This window comes from Callorhinus ursinus, unplaced genomic scaffold, assembly GCF_003265705.2.
Source record: "Callorhinus ursinus isolate GAN/ISIS: 27379988/994484 unplaced genomic scaffold, GSC_fseal_2.0 scaffold98, whole genome shotgun sequence".
Classification (NCBI taxonomy): Eukaryota; Metazoa; Chordata; class Mammalia; order Carnivora; family Otariidae; genus Callorhinus; species Callorhinus ursinus.
In genome coordinates, this window is record NW_027397160.1 from 1,604,851 (window position 1) to 1,627,698 (window position 22,848).

At 44.4% G+C, this 22,848-nt stretch overlaps 1 protein-coding gene across 7 annotated transcripts in view; it reads left to right on the forward strand.

Annotated features, from left to right (window-relative positions):
- Window positions 1-22,848, forward strand: part of DIP2A (disco interacting protein 2 homolog A) — a 104,146-nt gene that overhangs the window by 9,193 nt on the left and 72,105 nt on the right. For all 7 annotated transcript variants that reach the window (XR_003206217.2, XR_012376998.1, XM_025863382.2 and 4 more), the window contains exons 2-3: window positions 14,750-14,821; window positions 19,582-19,701. Coding sequence is in view for 5 of the 7 variants with exons in the window: in XM_025863382.2 (XP_025719167.1) it covers window positions 14,750-14,821; window positions 19,582-19,701 (192 nt within the window). In the remaining 2 variants the exon portion in view is untranslated. The remainder of the gene's footprint in view (window positions 1-14,749; window positions 14,822-19,581; window positions 19,702-22,848) is intronic.

Consider the following 22,848-nt stretch of genomic DNA (forward strand, 5'->3'; position numbering starts at 1 on the left):
AAGGAGGGGATGCAGGTTAAATGAAGTCTGCGGGTGGGCTCTGATCCAGTGGGACTGGTGTCCTTCTTAGAGATGGCAGGAGTGTGTGCCCGCAGAGGAAGGCCATGTGAGGACAAGTGAGAAGCTTGTGTGCAAGCTCAGCAGAGAGCCTCAGGAAGAACCAAAGCTGCTGACACCTTGAGCTCAGATGTCTCGTCTTAAGAACGGTGATAAAATACATTTCTCTTGTTTAATCCACCCAGTCTGTGGTACCCTGTTAGGGCAGCGCGAGAAGACCAAGACACTCCGTGTGTCACCCTGGTGCTCAGCAACACTCAGCCGACTGAGTGCCGAGACGCTCATGGCTTAGTGAGGCTGAAAGACATGTACACAGTGGCTGTATCGTAAGATGTGTGCAGGCCCCCGAAGGGGAGCAGCTGTCCTAATGGGCGAGCCGGGCTGATGGAGGAGATAGAGTTTCTTCCAGCTTTATTTGAAAGCATGTGTGAGGAGGGTGTTGCAGGAGCGCAGGGAAGAACATGCTAGACAAACGATGAGCCAGAGCTGAGTGGGCTGGGGGATTTCCAGACAGCGCTCCCCCGGCACACGGGCAGACAGGGCAGGTTGGGAAAGGTGGGGGCTGGTTTATGGCAGGATTTACGCATCCTAGTGGAGAATTTGGACTGGGCCCTCTGGAGTCTAGACCAGTGTTGAAAGAAACTCAGGTGCCTCCTGCAGCCAGATGGGTATTACAGATGTGTGGGATGAGCAGGGCTGAGACAGGCACCTGTCCGCTCTAGAGTAGCGCAGCAGAAGCTCCCGTGCCGGTGGAAATGGTTTGTTTGTGCTGCAGCCGCCACGGCCTCTAAGTACCATGGCAGCCGCTAGCCACGTGCATCTGTGAAACACTTGAAATGTGGCTAGTGGGATTGGGAAACTGAAAAGCCCATTTAATTGACTTTTAATTAATTAAAATGTAAATTTAAAACTTAAAATTTTAGGGGTGCCTGGGTGGCTCAGTTAGTTAAGCGTCTGCCTTCAGCTCAGGTCATGATCCCAGGGTCCTGGGATCGAGTCCCAGGTAAGGCTCTCTGCTCAGTGTCATGTAAATAAATTTTAAAAAATCTTTAAAACTTAAAATTTTAAAATACTCCCATAAAATTAGGAATATAATAAAGATCTGTCCATCTAAACTTGTATTAAAATTACAGTGGTAAGGAAAAGACAAAACTCTTTGTAAACTGTAAGTTTGCTCACACAGACAAATCCCCGAGAATCAGTGAAGTATCAGGGCTAATGAGATTGCCACACTGATGCTGGGTGCAGGACTGTCCTGTGCAATCAGGAACATGCCTTCACACCAGGAATAACAGATTTAAAAGAATCCGTTGGAAAAAGCCCCACCTTTCACAATAGCAACAAACTAATATGGTACCCAGAAATGTCCAACAAAAGATGTGCCAACTATCCTTTGGAAACTCACAAAATATCACTGAGGAGCTTTGGCAGACCAGAAACAGGAGAGCAGAGAGTATCATGCCATGTTGATGGGCGGAGAAGAGTACTCAATATTGCAAGTACACGTGGTGTTCCTAAATTTGTCCGTTGTCTGACCCTAGAATTTGTGAGAGCAGACTGCCAAGAAGAGTAGAAGAAAGTTAAGGCTCATTGCCTACCAGATAACCAAGATTAATTTTAAACCTGTGGCAGTAAATAAATAAACATGGTGTATTGAGTTATGTGGGAGTGGACAGACCGACCTGGCATAGGTGAGAATCATCAGAGTGGTGGCAGAACTCTTAGTACGGAAAGAACAGCAACCATTTGCACAGCCCGTGCGGATAACCCAGCAAAGCGTCTGCTCTGCTGAAAGGCATTCTATTAGAGGTGAGTAACACCATCAAAGTCTATCCTACACAGTTTTCTACCCCTGCACTTGACGATGGGGGGAAAACAGGAAAGATTAAAATGTGATACATGTGTGCTTTCAAGAACCCGTGAAATCTTGAAAACAGATGGCCGATTTTCTGTTTTTGAAAAAGGGCTAAGGGGGTGGCTATTCTTAGGTGCTTTATTTGAAGTGGGTCTTCCTGAACGGATGATGGAGTCATGTGGTGTTTTTAAAGGCAGTCAGCAGCGATTGAAATACTCCCGTGTGAACCTTATGTGTCTGTCTCTCCGTCCCTCCTCCTTTTCTCTTGAGGATCAACAACAACGTTTGCTGGCAGCGCAGAGAGAGTGGGCTGCAGGAGCACAAAAACGGGAGCAGAAGAGTTAAAGTTGCAGTGATCTAGGCGGTGGGACGGAGAGCATGGTCTGACGCAGACCCCGCGGGTTTTAGTGTGAAGAAGCGGACGTTGGAGGAGGGTCTAGGAGGACTCCTGAGTTTCCCAGATGGGGGACTGCGAGATGGCAGAGCCGTTCACAGAACAGTCCAGAAAGAACGCAGAAAGCACATGTCTGTTTCTTACTGTAGAGTGTGGGGTGTCCGGGGGGCCTCTGGATATATGTAGGACTGGTACTTTCTAGAAAGGCTTGTCTAGCGTGGAAGTCTGAAGTCACTGGCAGGAAATCATGATTGAAGTGAATACCATGACCCTGTAGGGAGACCTCAGTAATGCAAAGAGGTCCTAGAACAAAACCCTGGGGAACCCAAGCCGTCAGGGAAAGACAGAGAAAGGCGCCACAGCAGGAGGAGGAGAAGCAGGAGCGTGGGCCTCCGTGTCTCGGACACGGGAGGGGCTTTACCACAAGGAGCGTCCCTGGGAACTGAGGGTGTGTTAGGTCGATATTCATGACCACCGTCAGGTAAAGATGACTCTCCTCTCCGTAATCGCATTGAAATGATAGAAATTTTATTTATTAAAAATTTTTTAAAAATTTATTTACTTATTTAAGTAATCTCCACCACCAACGTTGGGCTCAAACTCATGACCCAGAGATTAAGAGTCTCAGGCTCCTCTGACTGAGCCAGCCAGGTGCCCCAAAATGGTAAAAATTTTAAAAACGAAGAAGAAATTCATAGCAGTGTAGATTCTGGAAAGTCAGAAAGGTAGCTCAGAACAGTGAGCACCATCTAAGGAGGGAAGATGGGAAATGAGGCAGACCAGTAGCAGAAGGACAGTGTGTTCTTGGAGCCGAGATGGGGGGTTAGTAGCAAGGAGAGGGTGTGGTTTCCGGGGGTTTTCCAGAGACTGCCATGCCACTCCCTGAGAGGGGTGGCCAGTCGTTGGCGGACGGTGCTTAGAGGGCAGGCCTTGGCCCAGCCTCCCCCAGAGCAGACTCTCCACTTAGCCTCCTCAGGAGAGCTCGCTTGAATAGGAGGATAGAATGTGTGCCCCTGAAAAGTTGGAAAAACACCAGAGTAGATGGTATTTAAGTTCTCCTTCCAGTTGCAAGAGTATTCTAAGTTCTGATCATGAGTATCCAATAAGACTCATACCCTTGTGTGACTTTATCTCACCAAGTAATGTTTAAAAGCATTCTTGCATTAAATGTCCGCTATTTTCATTTTTATTTATTTAAAAAATTTTTTTGAAATAGGAGAGTGAGTCTTTAATTTTTTTATTTTATTGTGTTTTATTTTTAAAAGTAATCTCTACACCCAACGTGGGGCTGGAACTCATGACCCTGAGATCAAGAGTCAGATGCTCTACTGGCTGAGCCAGCCAGGCGCCCATCTGCTATTTTTAAAAGGTTTATTATCTGTTTACACGTTTATGTAATACAAACTTGTTGGCCAAGAGCTGCATATTTTTTAAAGCTTTTATTTATTTATCTACTTGAGAGAGAGCGAGCGCGCACGGTGGGGGAGGACCAGCGGGAGAGGGACAAGCAGAGTCTGCGCCAAGCACAGGGCCCCACGCAGGGCCCAGTCCCGTGACTTCGAGATCAGGACTCAAGCCAAACTCAGGAGTCGGAAGCCCAACCAGTTGAGCTAGCCAGGTGCCCCGCCAAGAGCTGTATTTTCATGGGAGACTCTTGTTACCCTTCTCTGTGGCACTGCTGTCTGTCTCCTTGTATGTCCTAAATGGATGTTCAGGGTCTTACTGCAGTTAAATGGGATAATTTAGATAAAAGCTCACGAGGACTGGGGAACAGAAGGCTGACATTTGCATTGCGCAGTCAGAAACTGTTGAGTGTGGATGACTGCTTCTTGTTTAATCTTTTTTCTAATATTTGCAGTCTTTCAAACGTATAAAAAAGTTGAGAGACTCATACATACCCACGTACCTACCACTTGATTAAGATTTTCTCACACTAGCTTCAGATCTTTTGCAAAGAACCATTACGGAGAGTGTAGGCCACACTCACCCTGATTCTAGTCCCCTTCCCCCGGCCCCCCTCCTGAGCTTGGTGTCGGATCATTGTATTGCATTTCCACATATCCTTAAACAGTCTAGAGTGCTGTTTTGCATGGTTTAAAACTTTACATAAATCATCTAGATGAGCCCTTCTGAAACTCGCTTTTAATCTCAACATTATGTTTTTAGAATTATGGTAATGATTTTGTTAATACGATATAGCTCTGACTCATTCTAACTGACGGCTTTGTGGCAGTCTTACATGATGACACCATGGTGTATTAATTTTTTCCCCTGAGTGTGTATTTTGTAAATTAGTGAACTATTTTTTAGAGCAGTTTTAGGTTCACAGCCAAACTGTGTGGAAAGCAGGGAGAGTTCCTGTGCACCCCTATTCCCACACGTGCCCAGCCCCCCCACTGTCACAGCATACATTCGTTCTGTCAGTGAACCTACGCTGGTACCTCATCCCCCTGGCTCCGTAAGTTGCCTTATGGTGTTGTATATTCTGTGGGTTTTGACATATGTTTAGTGACATACACCCACTATTTACCATGCAGTCCTGAGTGTCTTTTCTGAAAGCAATGAGGATGACCCATCTGCAAAATTGGCACCGGCATCGCCCCATCGTCCACGTGGAGGAGGGTTCTCCTCAGCCCAGGAGCGCACGCAAGTCAGCGCGGGGAAGAGCTCAGGGAGAGGGGTGGAGAGCGCCTTCGGTCTGGCCATGCTCAAATGATGGCTGCTGAAGGGAAGCATAGGGTCAGAGTGGGCTCAGTTTTGGAGTAAGTGGACCCAGGGCAGGTCAGGGCAGGTTTGAATCTCACTATCAGCTTACCCCGGCCTCAGCTCTTACTCTGTAGGTCAGTGTGCCGCTGCGAGGCCACGGGCGTATAGAAATGGTCATTCAGGTTCTCTGTGCAGCCACGTTGTTAGGGTAAATCTGACATTGTTGACCTAGAGATGCGCGCCCTTCCCAGAGTGACTCAAGGGAGTACGTGTTCTTCATGAGAGCATGGCAGTTCTAAAGACCCACACATAGGTTTTTATTGGTCTCTCATTGTAACGCATTTCTTGGTAGTTCCCCCAGAATCCTGTCGTGATCCTTGGAACCTGTGAGCATTACCATATTTGGAGAAAGGGTCTTTGTAGGTGTGATTGAGGATCTTGAGATGAGTTACCTGGATTTTTGGGTGGAACCTAAGTGCCATCAAAGGTATTTTTAGAAAAGAGAGGCAGAGGCGGTGGGATGCACACAAACGGACGGGGCGGGGGGCACTGAGGCAGGCACTGGAGGGATGTGGCCCCGTGTCGGGGAAGCTGCAGGAGCCCAGGAATGGATTCTCCCCTAGAGTCTTCAGAGTTAGTGCAGCCTTTTTGTCTCCTGATTCTGGCTCAGTGAAACTGACTTTGGACTTCTGGCCCCCAGAACTATGAGTGAATAAATTTTCCTTGATTTAAGCCACCAAGCTTGTGGTAATTTGTTACAGCAGCTACAGGACATGAATCCACTCACCTCAAGGTCTGCAACATACTTAGAGAAGATGTTTTCTTTTTATTTTTTGTTCCATATTACCTCTTTGTGAATGATATCGGAGGTCTGAAATATGTTTGTTTTTTTCCTTTATGGTTCGTAATCTTTGTGTCCTGTGTAAGAGTTCTTTCCCTACCTCATGGCCATGAAGATATTCTTTTGTGTTATTTTTAAGAGCTTTATTTTATTTTTATTTTTTATTTTTTTTAAAGATTTTATTTATGTGACAGAGACACAGCCAGAGAGGGAACACAAGCAGGGGGAGTGGGAGAGGGAGAAGCAGACTCCCCGCTGAGCGTGCGGAACCCACATGGGGCTCGATCCCATGACCCCCCCACGACTTTGGCTCAGGTCAGACGCTTAACCAGCTGAGCCACCCAGGCGCCCTGTGTTTTTAGTTTCTGTTTAGAGGTCATATATATCTTTCATTAAATTTATTCCTGGATTTGTGATACAGAATTTTTCAGGCATAGAATTTATTTTTTTTTTTTTTAAATCACAGTCCTGCTTTTTAATTCCTTGAACATATTGATCATGGTTATTTTAAAGTTCCGTTATGTGGATTCCCTGTCTGTATCTTTCTATTATCTATTGGTTTTCATGGGTTGTAGTCACAGCTTCCTGTTGCCTATCGGCCAGACACTGTAGACGTAGCAATGATTTGTGACTCTAGATGTTTCTGTGTTTCTCCATAAAGGGTTTACTTTTGCTTCTGTCAGGTGGATGGACTGGGGGTGCATCTTTAATGTGCATGTGCCTAACAATGGGACAGCAAACTATGTGAGGCAAAAGCAAATAGAATTGCAAAGAAAAACAGATGAATCCACTCTCATAGTTGGAGACTTCAACACCCTCCATCAGAAAAGGACCCAGCAGGCAGACAATCAGTAAGGACACAGTTGGATTCAACAGCATCATCTTATCCACCAGATAAAATGGACATCTACAGACTGTTTTATCCAACAACAGCAGAACACACCTCCTTCTCAAGCCCACATGGAGCACTCACCAAGACAGACCACATTCTGGGCCATAAAACACATCTTCACAAATTTAAAAGAACAAATCATACAATGTCTGCTCTCAAACCACAACGGGATTGAACTAAAAATCAATAACAAAGAGAACTCAAAATATGTAGAGATTAAAAAGCATACTTCTAAATAACACAGGTCAAAAGAGAAATTCTGAGATATTTTGAACTAAATGAAAATAAAAACACAACTTATCTAAATTTGTGGGATGCAGCAAAAGCAGTACTTAAAGGGAAACTATAGCATTAAGAAGAAAGATCAAAAGTCAGTAACCGGATGGACATTGAGGGCATTATGCTAAGTGACGTAAGTTAGGCAGAGAAAGACAAATACCACATGATCTCACTTATATGTGGAATCTAACAAAACAAACAGAGCTCATCGATACAGAGGACACATGGGTGGTATTTGAAAGTTGCTAAGAGAGTAGGTCTGAAGAGTTCTCATCACAAGAAAAAAAATGTACCTGTGTGACGATGACTGACTGTCCTTATTGTGTTCATTTCACAATACATACAAATATCAAATCAGGTGGTACACCTGAAGCTAATATAATGTTATATGTCATTATATCTCAGTTTAAAAGATCAATAACCTAAGATTCTTCCCTAGGAAACTACAAAAAGAAGAGCAGATTAAATAAAAAGTAAATAGAATAAAAGAAATAATAAGAATTGGAGCAGAAATCAGTGGAAAACCTGGTTCTTTGATCATCTGATTTGATAGATTTGATAGATCTTTAGCCAGGCTAATTAAGAAAAAGAGAGAGAGGGGCGGCTGGGTGGCTCAGTTGGTTGAGCGTCTGCTTTGGCTCGGGTCCTGGGATCCAGCCCCACATCAGGCTCCCTGCTCGGCGGGGAGCCTGCTTCTCCCTCTGCCGCTCCCCCTGCTTGTGCATGTTCTCTCTCTCTCTGTCAAATAAAATCTTTAAAAAGAGAGAGAGAGAGAGAGGGAGAGAGGACACAAATGACTAATACCACAAGTGAAAGGAGAAATCACACAGATCCTTTGGAACATCTGTATGAGAAATAGATCCTAAAGGATAATGAAGGAATACTATGAACAGCTCTCTGCCCAAGAATTTGATAACCTAGATGAAAAAGATCATCTCCTTGAAAGATACAATCTGTCAAACTCACACAAGAAGAAATAAACAATCTGAACAGGCCTATATCTAATAAATTCAATCAGTAATTATCTTTCAAAATAGAAAGCACTAGGCTCAGTGGGGTTCATTGGGGGAATTCTACCAAACACTTAAGGAAGAGATAATACCAATTCTCTATAGTCCCTTTCATAGAATAGAAGCAGAGGGAATGCCTCATTCTATCAGGCCCCATTACCCTGATACCAAAACCAGACAAAGACATTACAAGAAGACAAAACTACAGGCCAATATATCTCATGAATATAGATGCAAAAGTTCTCAAAATATTAGCAAATTGAATTCAACAATGTATAAAAAAAATTATATACTATATCTAAGCAGGATATAGCCCCGGTCTGCAAGTCTGGTTCAGCATTTGAAAATCAGTTAGTTAATAGAAAATCCATCACAACAAACAGGCTAAAGAAAGAAAATCATATGATCATATCAAAGATGCAGAAAAAGTGTTTGGCAAAACCCAACACCCATTCACAATAAAACTCTGAGTAAACTAGGAATAGAGGGGGACTTCCTCAAGTTGACAAAGCGGAATATAAGACACCCGCAACTGGGCGCCTGGGTGGCTCAGTTGGTTAGGCGACTGCCTTCGTCTCAGGTCATGATCCTGGGGTCCCGGGATCGGGTCCCGCATCGGGCTCCCAGCTCGGCGGGGAGTCTGCTTCTCCCTCTGACCCTCTTCCCTCTCGTGCTCTCTCTCTCTCATTCTCTCTCTCTCAAGTGAATAAATAAAATCTTTAAAAAAAAAAAAAAAAGACACCCGCAACTAACATCATACTTAATGGGGAAGAACTCAAAGCGTTCCCTGTAAGAAGAGATATAAGGCAAGGATGACCCCTCTCGCCATTCATTGTCAACATTGCAGTGGAAATTCTAGCTAATACAATCGGATAAGAAAAGGAAATAAAAGGTATATAGATTGGGAAGGAAGAAACAAAACTTCTTGTTTACAGGTAACATGGTTGTGTGTGTAGAAAATCCAAAAGGATTAACAAGCCCTCCTTCTCACCAAAACTAATACACAGTTATAGCAAGGTTAATAATGCAAAAGTCAATCACCTGCCTATATACCAGAACAAGTGGAATTTGAAGTTAAAAACACAATACCCTTTACATTAGCACCCCCCCAATTAAATACTTAGGTGTAAATCAGGCAAAATATGTACAAGATCTATATGAGGCAAACTACAAAATACTGATGAAAGAAATCAAAGAACTAAATAAGTGGAGAGGTATTCTGTGTCCATGGATAGGAAGACAATATTGTCAAGATGTCAGTTCTTCCCAAGTTGATCAATAGATTCAATGCAGTCCCAATCAAAATATCAGCAAGTTATTTTGTGCATATTGACAAACTGGTTCTAGTTTATAGGGAGAGGCAAAAGACCCAGAATAGCAACACAATTTTGAAGGAGATGAACAAAGAAGACTGACACTCTGATTTCAGGACTTAATATGAAGTGATAGTAATCAAGACAGTGTGGTGTTGCCAACAGGACAGACAAATAGATCAGTGGAGCCGAACAGAGAAGCCAGAAATAGATCCACATAAATATAGCCAATTGATCTTTGACAGAAGAACAAAGGCAATACAGTGGAACAAAGATGGTCTTTCCAACAAATGGTGCTGGAACAACTGGACATGCACAGGCAAAAAAATGAACCTAGGTATGGACCCCTCACAAAAAGTTAACTCAAAATGGACCTCATCCCTAAATGTAAGAATGTAGAACTTTAGATAACATAGAAGAAAACCTAGATGACCTTAGGTATGGTGATGACTTTTAGATACAACACCAAAGGCACAATCCATGACATAAATAATAAACACTCTGTTAAAAATAAAGACTTCTGCTCTGCAAAAGACACTGTTAAGAGTAAGAGAAGACAAGCCATTGACTGGGAGAAAATATTTACAAAAAAACACATCTGTTGATAAAGGACTGTTACCCAAACACACAAAACTCTTAAAACTCAACAGTAAGGAAACAAACAACCTGATGGAAAAACGGTCCAAAGACCTTAATAGACGCCTCACCAGAGAAGACATACAGATGGCAAATAAGCATATAAAAAGATGCTCCCCATCCCAGGTCCTCGGGGCGATGAACTCGGCTGCGCACCTACGAGAATGGCCACAATCCAGAACACGGACACCGGCAAGCGCTGGGGAGGACGTGGAGCGACCGGAGCGCTCGTTCACGGCTGCTGGGGAAGCAGACGGGGCAGCCACCCTGCAAGGCAGTCTGGTGGTCTCTCACAAAACGAAACGTGCTAAACAACCCAGCAATCACATTCTTTGGTATTTACCCAAAGCAGTTGAAAACATACGTCCACACAAAAACCTGCACACAGTTGTTTACAGAAAATTTGGAAGCAACCAAGATGTCCTTCAGTAGGTGAATAGATAAATAAATTGGTCCATCCAGTCAATGGAATATTATTCAACACTAAAAAGAAATGAGCTGTCAAGTCAAGAAAAGACATGGAAGAAACTTAAGTGCATTAAGTGAAGTCAATCTGGAAAGGTTATTGTATGATTACAACTCCATGACATTCTGGAAAACTATGGAGACAGTAGAAAGATCAGTGGTTGCCAGGGCTTAGGGGGTGAGGGAAGGATGAATAGGCAGAGCACAGAGGATTTTTAGGGCAGTGAAAATACTCTGTATGATATCATAATGATGGATATGTTATTATCCATTTGTCCAAACTCATAAAATGTACAACACAAGAATGAACCATAACTAAACTTTGGGTAATTACTATGTATCCATATAGTTCATCAATTGAAACAAAGCGTACCACTCTGGTGGAGGATATTCATAATGGGGGAGGCTGTGCATGTGTTAGGACAGAGAGTGTATGGGAATTCTCTGTACCTTGCCCTCAATTTTGCTGTGAACCTGAGACTGCTTAAAAAAAAAAAAAAAAAAAAAAAAATATATATATATATATATATATATATATATATATATATAAAGCTTTAAGTAAAATAAAACAAAAGATAGAAGGGGAAAAAAATGCCAACCTTCTGGAAAGTAAATCTGCATGCCCAGATGGTTTCACTGACAAATTTTATCACTTAAAAAAGAAATAACACCAATTTTATATAGTCTCTCCCATGTATTTTTAACTTTTATTTTGAAGTAATTTTAGTCTCATAAGTTGCAGAAATAGTATATAGAATTCATTCAGTTTTCTTCAATAACATCTTATATAACCAGAGTACATTATCAAACTATTTTCCAAATATTTTTAATTACAATTATTGTGCTAAAAATGTAAAGAATTCAGAAGTGTATGAAGTAAAAACTATTTCTCACACCCACCTCAAGCTAAATAAACAAATCATTATTAATAATTTGTTGGGCATCCTTCCAGACATTTCTTGCACACGCAGAAATATATACACTTACACACACACATAGTTTTATTTATTTGTTACCAGAATTAAATCATTCTTTATGTATATAGTTTTCAACTTGTTCCTTTTACCCAATAGTATATCATGAATCTATGTAAGTGATACCCATCCCCTGCCTTCCAAATACCAGGGTATTGTTTTAGGACCAACAGTGTTTATGTAGTAATGATGTATGGCAGCATATTTTCTTCCTTTTTTTTTTTTTGAGGGACAATTAGGTTGTCTCCCATTATTCGTTGTTATATATGATGTGCTCTGCCTTCCTTGTTGCTGTGACCTTAAGGAGTTATTGAATGCTTTTGAGAATAGGCTTTTAGAAACTGTGGTGTCTGGGTTGGGATTTGGAGATAATTATTTGCAATTTTGCATTTGTAATCCTAACTGACTTTGGTTTGCGGCAGTGGAGGTCAACCTGAGCCACATACCATAGCCCTACCTGGAGAGCTGGTCAGAACAGCTAGCAGCCCACAGACCACCAGAGAAGGGTGGGCCCTGGCATCTTCCCAGAGTCCCCCAGGCACCTGGGTACTCAGCCAGGGGCGAGCTTTATCGTGACCAAGATTCCCTTAGGCAGTCGGGTCAGGGAGACTCCAATTTTGTGTAGACAATTGGGGAGTTTGGCTCTGCTGTTTGTCTCCTGAGTGTTTACTGAACTTGGGTTCAGAAAATTTGGATTTGAGTCCCTTTTCTTTTTTTTTTTTTAAGATTTTTATTTATTTATTGAGAGAGAGATAGAATGGTAGAGAGAGAGCATGAGAGGGAGGAAGGTTGGAGGGAGGGAGAAGCAGACCCCCCGCTGAGCAGGGAGCCCGATGCGGGACTCGATCCCGGGACTCCAGGATCATGACCTGAGCCGAAGGCAGTTGCTTAACGGACTGAGCCACCCAGGCCCTTTTCTATTAGCTTATTGGTTTTGCGTCTGCATTGTCTTTTGGAATTCCTCCTTGCTCTCTGTGTGGGGTGAAGTGTGCATTCAGTGGCGTGTTGGGTTAGTGTCTAAGTTGGATGTAAGAAATATGGTAACTGGTTACACATGAAGGTGCGTAGCTTGGTTATGTTCAACTGGTTCAGTGAGAAGACACAAGACCACTTTTGCAATATCACAGGCATGAAGCAGGGAGCTAACATTTCATTTCTGAATGCTCCCTGGCACCTTCACCATGGAAATGTTCATTTGAAATGGGAACCAAAGAAGGAGCTGTCTCTAGGAAATAAATACTTAACTTTTAAATATCCTGGAAAATCAGTGCTCTGCTTTTAAATAGGGGTTTATCAGTTTTCGTGTCATGTAACTATATAGTTTTCATTTCAACTTGTCTTAATTACATATTTTTGTATATTTCAGAAGAAGCATAATTTTTTAGTAGATACTGCTTTAAAAAAATACATGTGCTTTAAAGTTGTTCACAAGTTAAACATTAAGAAGCTAAATTCTGTAGGGATGCCTGGGTGGCATAACCGTCTGCCTTCGGCTCAGGTCATGATCCCCAGGTCCTGGGATTGAGTCCCACATCCGGCTCCTTGCTCAGCAGGAAGACTGCTTCTCCCTCTGCCTGCCACTCCCCCTGCTTGTGCTCTCTCTCTTTCTCTCTCTCTCTCTATCTCTCTGACAAATAAATAAAATCTTAAAAAAAAAAAAAAAAAAAAAACAGCTAAATTCTACAATCCTATCCTGGCCCGGCTTGGTGTCTGTGAGTGTGCAGTGAGTGGGTAGGGCAAGGACAGTGCACCCCAAGGGCCCTGGCTGGTAGCAGCGGATTAGTGTGCTCACTGCGTCGTGGACTGGCTGATGTTAAAAATGGAGTGCTTAGCAGAAAAAAATAGAGTGAGATTTGCAATATCATGCCATTCAGGTAAAGCACAAATACATGGACACAAAGCAGTATACATTCTGCAGAACAAATTCAAATTAAAAGACTAGTTTGCTGTAGGGGTGGTAGGGGAATAAAGTGGGGACAGAGGGGTTAATCAAGTGCAGGGTAGGTGAGGTACACAAGAGAGGCTTGGCAGGGAGGGCCGGCTGAAGGAGCTAGGGGTAAAGCAGCGCAGACCCGCTGGGAGCTTGCGGTAGTCTGGCCTGGGCCAGAGAAGCCGTCTGTTGGGAGAGCAGGACCCGGTGCTCCCCGACCCCAGACTCGTCTTTTGTAGGATGGTGTATGAATGTCTCCCCAGAGTCTTCACTTAGATGGGAGACATTTTGACACAACAGATCCTGCAGTCAGGAGATCATGTACAGGCCATGCTTGGTGAGGCCCCCGGGGATGGCGATCCTGCCCCTCCGACTGCCAGCAACCTGGCCCTGGGCTGGTTTGGTGGGGTAGGGACTGGGAGCGGAGGAGGGCTTCAAAACAGTAAGAGCTTTCTATTAAAGACAGTTTGCCCAAGCAAGCTACTAGAGGAAATTGTAATATATATATTTCTGGTCTAAATAAAGTCTCGAAGACACGACAGATTCCCGTTGAGCATGCCAAGTTCTCTCTAGGAAACAGATGTGCACATAGCTTGAGAAGTGTTTCCATGAAGACACACTTCCTGTCTTGTTCCTGGCTGCTTTAATTCGTTTTTAGGCTGTTCTTTATGATCATTTGTCAGAACAGCAGTCCCTGTTTCCGAGTCCTTGCCCGGGGATGCGCTTTGGCCTTACACCAGTACTTGCACACATGAGCCTGCACAGGACTCACTTGGCGATCTTGGTAAAATGCAGGCTCAGGTTCATTCTGGGGGATGGCCTCAAGAGTCTGCTTCTCTTTCTTTGTTTTTAACTTTAAAAATTTTTATTAAATTTTTTTAGAATCTGCATTTCTGACAGGCTCTTAGGGGATGCTGACCACAGTTTTTTAAAAATCAAAGTATTATTTACATACAATAAAATCCACTCTTCCTGGTGTGTAGTTCTCTTGGGTTTTGACGAACACATATAGTCATGGGCCACCACCACCATCAAAACAGAACGGCTTCATTACCCCTGAAAATCCCCTCATCCCCCATTGTAGTCAGCCCTTCCCGCACCCCCATCTCTTGGCAACTACCATCTGCTCTGTCCCTATGGTTTTATCTTTTCCAGGATGTCCTATAAATGGAGTAATTCAGTTTGTAGCCCTTTGAGCCAGGCTGCTTTCACTTAGGAAGCTCTGTCCAAATTGTGTATATCAGAGTTTGTTCCTTTTTTCTGCTGAAGAGTTTTCTGTTGTGTGGCTGCATCAGCGATATTAGTGTTTCCAGTTTCTCCATTATGAAGTATTTTTTCATTCAAAAACTTTGGAACTTTGGAGGAAATATAATCATCTTTTGCCACTGTCGTTTTAGGTGACATCACTCAAAAAGGATATGAAAAGAAACGGGCAAAGCTGCTTGCACGCTATATCCCACTTATTCAAGGTAAAGTCAGCATGCTCAACTGTTTTGTAACAGTCAGTTTTCTCACCGAACTTGACCTAAATATGGATTTTAGAGTTTTACATTAGTATGTTTCATATTTTATTAAGGAGGACTGGGCAACGTGTCCAATATTAAATAATAAAATCCAAATCCAATGTATCTAATATTAAATAATATCATCCACAGGTTATAATTTATAGCTTGGGTTTGGTATAGATCTCATTTCCAAATAGGATTTATTACCTGTTTATGATTGTAGAATACGATTCTTTCTGTGATTATAGTAAGGAACATCCCCTTACTTAGGTTCAGAACAAATGTTGTAAAGTGTCAATTCTTCCTACCTTAAATTGATCTGCAGAGCTAACACACTTGTCATTTCAACAGGTTTTTTTTTTTTTTGGTGGAATTTAACAAGCTAATTCTAAAATTTACGTAAAAGTTTAAAGGGCCAAGGGATTCAGAATGTGCTCAAAAAGGAAGAACGAGGTGGGAAGATGTGCCGTCCCGGGATAAGAAGAATTACTATCACGCCCTCGCCGTGAAGACGGCCTGCTTTGGAGTAGGGGCAGGCAGCTGGCTCAGCAGAGCAGGCCCCGGAGCCGAGATGCAGACGTGGCCCGGGCTGGGGGGGAGGGGCGGCGTTGCAGGGCGTGGTGCTGCCACAGCTCCCTGTCCTCACAGAAGACTTATGTCACTGGACACAACAGTGTCCGCATGGAAGGGCCAATAGGAGAGGCAAAAGCTACGGCGTCTTAGAAGATTGTACAGGAAAACGGTCACCATCGGAAGATAGGACCTCACGAGTCACTAAAGGGCCTGAGCTGTGACCCTAAGGGAGGGAGCGGTGACTGTGGTTAAATTAACAATGTCATTTCATCCAAAGTCACCATAAAGAGATTAAGGGCAAGTCACACAGTGGGACGATGATTGTAACACAAATAATTGAAAAAGGACTAGAACGCAGAACATAGAAGGCAGCACTGTCCCATTTATTGACTTTTGTGAGAGTGGAAATGTTCTGCAACCACTAGCCATGGATGGCTCTCGAGCACTTGAAATATGGCTAGACTGAATTTTTAATTTAATTGTAATTAATTTACACTTAAATAGCCAGAAATTCCCCTAACATGATTTTTCAAAAAGCGCAGGAGGAAACTGGGCTGGAGCCTTGAATCACTGTTTCGTAAGTGGCAAGCCTACCAGCCGACAGCAGAGAAAGAGGTTCCACCTCAGTGGGAGCTGGAGGGACGTGGATGAAGCCTGTAACCTGCATGGGTTGTGGAGGGGATTCCACCAGTGGGGTGTGCACCGCTGGTAGAGCTGAAGAGGGGCAGTGGTGCCCGGGACAAACTCCGGGACACTCGCACCTTGCCCTCTCTCTGTGCACAGCAGTGTTCATTAGATCCCTGCACTGCCAAGAGCTCAGACGTCCAGCAGCAGAACCCCTCCAGGGGGAAGCTTGAAGACCCCCGCGCATCAGCAAGGATGAGTCTCACAAACATAACGGGGAGTGAAGGAAACAATCCGAAGGAGCGCGGCCACTGCAGCCTAGAGCAGCACGCCGACTGCACTGTTCAGGACTCGTGTGGGGGAACTCGTGTGGGGAGCCCGTGGGGGGGAGAACCCTTGTGCGGGAGCCCGTGGGGGGGAGAACCCGTATGGGGGAGAACCCGTGTGCGGGAGAACCCGTGGGGGAAGAACCTGTGGGGGGGAGAACCCGTGGGGGGGAGCCCGTATGGGGTTGGCAGTGGGTTCACGAAGCCAGCACGCCGTGTCCTCGTGGAGTGAGGTGGGGACGCAGGGGGCTCCTGAGGCGCCTCAGTGTCCCTTATTGCTGCCGTTGTCCCATTGGTTTCTTCCCCGTGTAAAAATTTGTAAATGGAACACATGGTTTATCCTGCCGATATCAGTATGGTAAAGTTTACAAGAAACCAACAATAAAAAGAATATGTCCTGACATTCGTTAATCCAAAGCAAAAGCAATCTCTGAGTAAAATGGGAATTGAAGGGACTGTTAGGGTGTCTAAAGCCCACGCGACAGGTGTCACCAGCAGCTGTCCGACTAAGTGACACACACTGTGGCATCTGCACCCCAGGCGGGGGGAGGCGCCACTCTGCTCCGGGGGCCGCCGCCGCCGCATGACGGGGGAGCAAAGCAGGACGAATAGAGCAAACGACAGTCGTCTGCACTCAGAGGTGGCGGTGTGTGATACCTTGGGACCACAGGTGACTGCCCACCATAATGCTTGTTAATACCTTAGGAAGAAAGTCACAGAACCTATATTAGGGTCATAAAATCTATATGAAAGAAATAGCCAAGGCCCTAAAATATGAAGAAAGATACTGATTTCCTAAATGGAAATTATAATTTCCAAATTAATCTGTGGACTTTATGTAGTCCAGTCTGAATACCACTGCCTGGTTTTATAAAATTTCCAAACCTGGGATTGGAAATAATAACCCATTTGAAGGAGAAAGGTTCCGAGAGTAGCCAGTACACCTCTGGGAGAGACTACTAGTGAGAATGGCCTGGCCTCCAGGCATTAAACCTGGTTGTGCCCATACAGTCACATCAAGAGGGTGTTGGTGTTCGGGGCAGAGGAGCCAGCCGGTAGCCGGGAAGGCGGTCTAGCAAAGATGCAGGAGAGCGCTGAGGAGGAAGCCTTGTCTTATGGCCGCTGCCCTCCCGGTGGGTGCCGCCGAGCTGGGTGCTCTCCTCTCTATGTGGCATCAGCAAACAGAAGCTTCCGAAGGATCAAAGCTCGAAGTATGTTTGTGGTTATAAAATACTGTAACATTCAGGAGGGTATTTGAGTCACCTTTGAGTGGGGGTTGCAAGATGGGAGACCTGGAAGTTAGGAAGGAAAAGAAAGCAGGTATGATTCATTGCCTAGAGATGAAAGTATTTCCCAGTGGCTGAGCTGCCACCAGCCGGGGCCCAGCTCTGGGGTGCGTGCACAGGCCGCGGTCGTGACCCCAGCAGACCGGGGTTCTTGCAGCTCTTTCTCAGGAACTCATTAGCTGGATGAAATGAATAGAAATTCAAAGAAGAGGAAATGACAATGTTCAACCCCACTAGTAGATATGGAAGTACAGATTAAAGTGAACCATTTTCCTCGTATCAGATTGGCAAAATTCTAAAAATCTTTCTAAACACCCAGTGCTGACAAGGGTGTGGGGAAATGGCACTTTCATGCATTGCTTGTGGGCATGCAAATTGCTGTAATCCTTTTAGAAAGTTATCTCTTGGTACCTGTAAAACTTAAAAATGTACCTGCTCTTTCTTGTGATAATTTCCCATCGGGCTTACATTTTTGTGCAATAAACGAATCTATCTCTAAGAATAAAGGCACCCATATTTTGGAATGCAAATGTAAGGATGTCCATAGGCATGTATCCATCATGCATAAGGTTCTGTGTATTCTCCATTATGAACTTTAAAGTCATTTTATCCAGTCACAAGAAACGAGATGCCAATCACACTGCTGACCGGTATTGCAGTACTATGTGTTTGTGAATGTGTATGCTCAAATTTTGAAGAGCTAAACACTGATTTCTAGGAGTGTTCCCATCTTCTAGCTCTGTGTAACGAAACACCCCAACAATGCAGTCCCTAAGCACCAGTGATGACATCCGTTGTGCTCACACATCTGCAGTGTGGCTGGGCTCTGACGGCCACTCGCCCTGTCCACAGAGCCGAACCTGGTGTCCTGGAGGCAGTGCTGAGTCTCCCCGGCCACTGCGGTCCCCGCTGTCCTTTCACGTGTCCTCTTGCTGCGTTGTCTTCAGGCCACACTGTGTCCAGCAGTGGGTTTGAGGCAGAGATAGACAGCCTCTCTTCAGGAGGTGATAAAGGCTTGGCAGACCCCACGGGGCTGGAATGCCTACTGGCTACTTTGATGAGATGTCTGGAGCCAGAGACTAAAGTGAACCTTTATCACTCTGATGAAGCATGATGGAAGTCTCACGCTGTGCTGTTCTCAAAGGTCAGCAAATTAGAGCTCAGACAATACCACGGATTCTGTTTCATGATCCTGCTTGCGTGGGCCCCGTCCATTTACTCGCCACACTGTCCTACGGGCCTGTGTGGTCAGTGGCCATGGAGGGTGGCAGGCTGTCTGGGTGATGGGTTTGCAGACAGCAAGCAGGGAGGCGCCCCAGCTGAGGGCGTCAGTGCCTGAGGTCTCTGCACCCTGTGCTCTGCGGTTGTCACGGTCACGTGCACCCCTCACTCGCCAACACTGTCCCACATTTCTGCCTGTGTCCAAGGGCAGCTGGTCCGCCCCAGGGACTGCTTCGTGGGATGCTTTTTGGGGAGTTGGCTGACATCATGGGCAGTGCCAGGGAAAGTGACACAAGCCATTGCAGATTCAGGAAACATTTACGATGCAGAAACACGCTTTTGAAGGACCTTCCCAGGAGAGTCTGCCCCAGGTGGCCACACGTGCTGTGCTGGTGGGCTCAGGGACACTGTGTGATGGTCGCCCTTTTTGCGGACGGTGGACAATGAGGCAGGGCAGGCTGGGCACTTTCAGGATAGAGAGCTGGAAGTGAGTATTCATGGCTCTGTTCCCAGCCTCCAGATCCAGGGGTCTTCTGGGCTTCAAGGGCCACTGCAGGATGCATGTGCCCAGATTATTTTTATAGTGTGTTCTGTATAGCAACACAGGAGAAATACGTGCTGTTTCAAATGGATTTTTCCATCATTGGAAAAGCAAATTGTTTACACAAGCTGTTCGTACAAAATTGTGTTGCAGGAGTAGATCCATCCCTACAAGCAGAGAACAGGATCCCCGCTCCCTCACAGACCACAGCTGCCGTGCCCAAACAGCAGAAGCCGCGGCCCACCAGCTCCCGGGACGAGCGCTTCCGGTCAGGTAGGGACCAGAGAGGGAGTAGCCCTTCCCCCCTTCCCACCCCCCGCCCCGTGGACTTGGCTATAAATGGCTGCTAAAGAAATTGTTCTCACTGAAGTATAATTTACCACATCATGCTACTTTTCAAGAGAAATCTAACCTTCCCACAATCACAGGATCTCTTAATATAACTGTAGGGTTGGTGGTCTCTCCCCAGGGGATGCTTATAAAAACCCCTAGAGAAATTGTCCTTCCCCCCCACAATTAATATAATTTCTTTAAACTTTTTGGTCCATTTTTCTACCTCCAGCTTTGGATTTGGTATTAGTAATTTTCGTATGTTATGGAGCAGCTTTACTACTATAGGTATTTTTACTATTTTTTCTTTTTCTAATTTTGGAGATTTCCTTCTAAGGAGATTTCTGCCACTCTGTGCTTTTATCAATATTTAAATTAGCCTGTGATATTTTATTTGAATGATCAGAATGCCCATTGAAAAGATTCATGTTTTCAACTGTAGGTTACATGTCAGTAGGTTTGGGGCACCCTGCTTCACCACCCTGTGTGATCATACATTTCCTTTCCATTTAAGGTCTTTTGGAAAGCTTTTTTTTTAATGATGAAAAACTTTCAACAGAGATAAAGAAATGACCATTTTGTTTAAAGAATATCTCAGAGGAATGTTAAGATTTTATGTGTTACGTTAACATGGGAGTGTGATGAAGTGACGAGAAATTTTTGATCAGATAATTTCCTACTAATTTAACATACATTTGTCACACTGTTAATATTTTCTTTTCTGATTATATAAATAATACATGCGATATCAAATATATCAGGTTTAAGGACAAAAGTAAAATCACCTGAACTCTGAATCCTGAGACAACCACCCTCAGCATCTCACTGAGCAGGTGCACACAGACACCTGCAGGTGCATGTGGAGGGTGCACGCGAGGGTTCGCACACCGCTGATACCCGCATGCACACACACGCAGGTGCACACACGTGCCCACTGATACCCACAAGCACATGCAGATACTCGCTTGCACGCATGCACTCCGTGAATGGGGTCATAGTAAAGGCCCCCTTTCTCTCCTTTCCTTCCTGCCTTCCCTGCTCCCCCCATCCTCTGCTCCCCATCTGTTTCCATGTGACAGATGCTAATAAGCTGTGAACTTCATTCTGGTTCTAATTCTTTATTTTCTGAATACAAGACCTTGATCATAACTGTGATTTGCTGGTATTTTCTCTGAGGTTTTGTCTTGTCTTTGCATTCTCTTAAAGCAGCTTTTGAAGAGCAGAAGTTTTAAATTTTATTTTATATTTATTTATTTAAAAATTTATTTTATTTTTTAAAAGATGTTATTTATTTATTTGAGCACACACACGCGTGCACACGAGAAAAAGAGAGAGAAAGCAGAAGTAGGGGGAGGAGCAGAGGGACAGGGAGAAGCAGACTCCGTGCTGAACACGGAGCCCAATGTGGGGCCAATCCCATGACCCCAAGATCCCCCAGGACGAAAGCAAAAGTGAGTCGCTTAACTGACTGAGCCACCCAGATGCCCCTAGAAGTTTTTAATTTTAATGAAGTCCAACTTACCATTTGTTTGTGTGTTTGTTTGTTTTTCTTTTTAGTGGGTAATGCTTTTGTTCTTGTATCTAAAAAATCTTTGCCTCACCTAAGGTCACAAAGATTGTCACCTCTGTTTTCTTCTAGATGTTTTATAGTTTTATATTTTAGCTTTAGGTATATGATCCATATTTTAGTTGAGTTTAGTATTAGTTCAAGGTATGAATCGAAGCTCATTTTTTTGCATGCAGATACCCACTTGCCCCATCATTTGCTGAGAACACACTGCCTTTACCCCTCTATCTAGGAACACCCGCACAGGTATACGCTTTGCTATTTCTGGACTCCGTCCTGTACTGTTGATGTATTCGTCTATCTTTATGGCAAAACCATGTTTCGGTGATTATAGCTTAGTAATAATTGTTGAAATCAGTAGTGCTCTTCCTCCAAGTTTTGTTGCTTTGTTCCTTACTGTTGTTCCCTTGTCTGTAATGTGACTTTTCTCCTCTGGCACTTCTAAGATTTTTTTCTTTATCGCTGGTTTTGAGTGATTTGGTTATGATGTACTGTTCTCATCGTGGCAGCTGTACTTTCAGTTTCAAAGGGGAAAGAACATTTTATTGATATTATAAGTAAAAACCTAGTGGAAATAGAAGAAAAGAGAAATCTGCGCACAGATGAGGGAAACAGTAAGCGGTAAAGGAGGGTAGGACAGAATTACATCCGACCGGTGCTTACAACACCCAACCTTATCAGCTGGGGAGCCCCGTGGAGACACCCGGAGTGGAGTCCCCCTGAGAGGCCTGGGCGGCTCGGCCTCCCTGCAGCTGAGACTTCCCGCTGACCATCCCCATAAGGGCCGTATTTATGGGGCCAGTGACGGGGTCTGAGGTTAAACATTGGCGCACCTACGTGCCGTTTGGAGTGAGCTGCATTTCTGTGTTCTCATGTCTTTACATCTTCCAGGAGCCTGGAATATAATATATACTCTAATTACATGTCTGTAATTTAAAGTATCTCCATGATTAAGTCGTTCAAGTAATCATGGCAAATGTAAGAAGCTAGAAAACGGGTTCAGGGATGGTCCTTGCTCTGCTCTCCCTCCTCTACTCTGTGAGATATTTCATGAGGGAAAATCAAAATGGCTATAAACGAATAAGCAGGATCCCATTTGGACAAGGGACAGAGGCGGGCATTTGAGCTGACCCTCGCGCGTGAAGAAGTCAGTGTTGGGAGAACAAGGGGCTGGGTCTCAGCAGGAGCTAATAGCTCTTGGTGTCCAGACCAGAAGGGCCCGTTTTGACCTGGAGGCCAGCTAATGTCCGCTAACCAGGCTCCCGAGGTGACTCGTGCGGCATGAGTCTCACACACAGCATGCTTTAGCCGGCCTGCCTACATGCAGGTTGGGGTGGTCCGTGATGTGGGACAAATCACAGAAACCTCCGTGCATACGGTACATGTGCCTTGGTGTGCGTAGCTTTATGTTTCTTGGGGTTTGCTGAGCTTCTTGGATTTGTTGACTTAGACCCCTGTTGTGCTGGTATCACGTCGATTTTTAGTTTTCTGTTGTTTTACCTGTATTTGTGATTGTGTTGGTT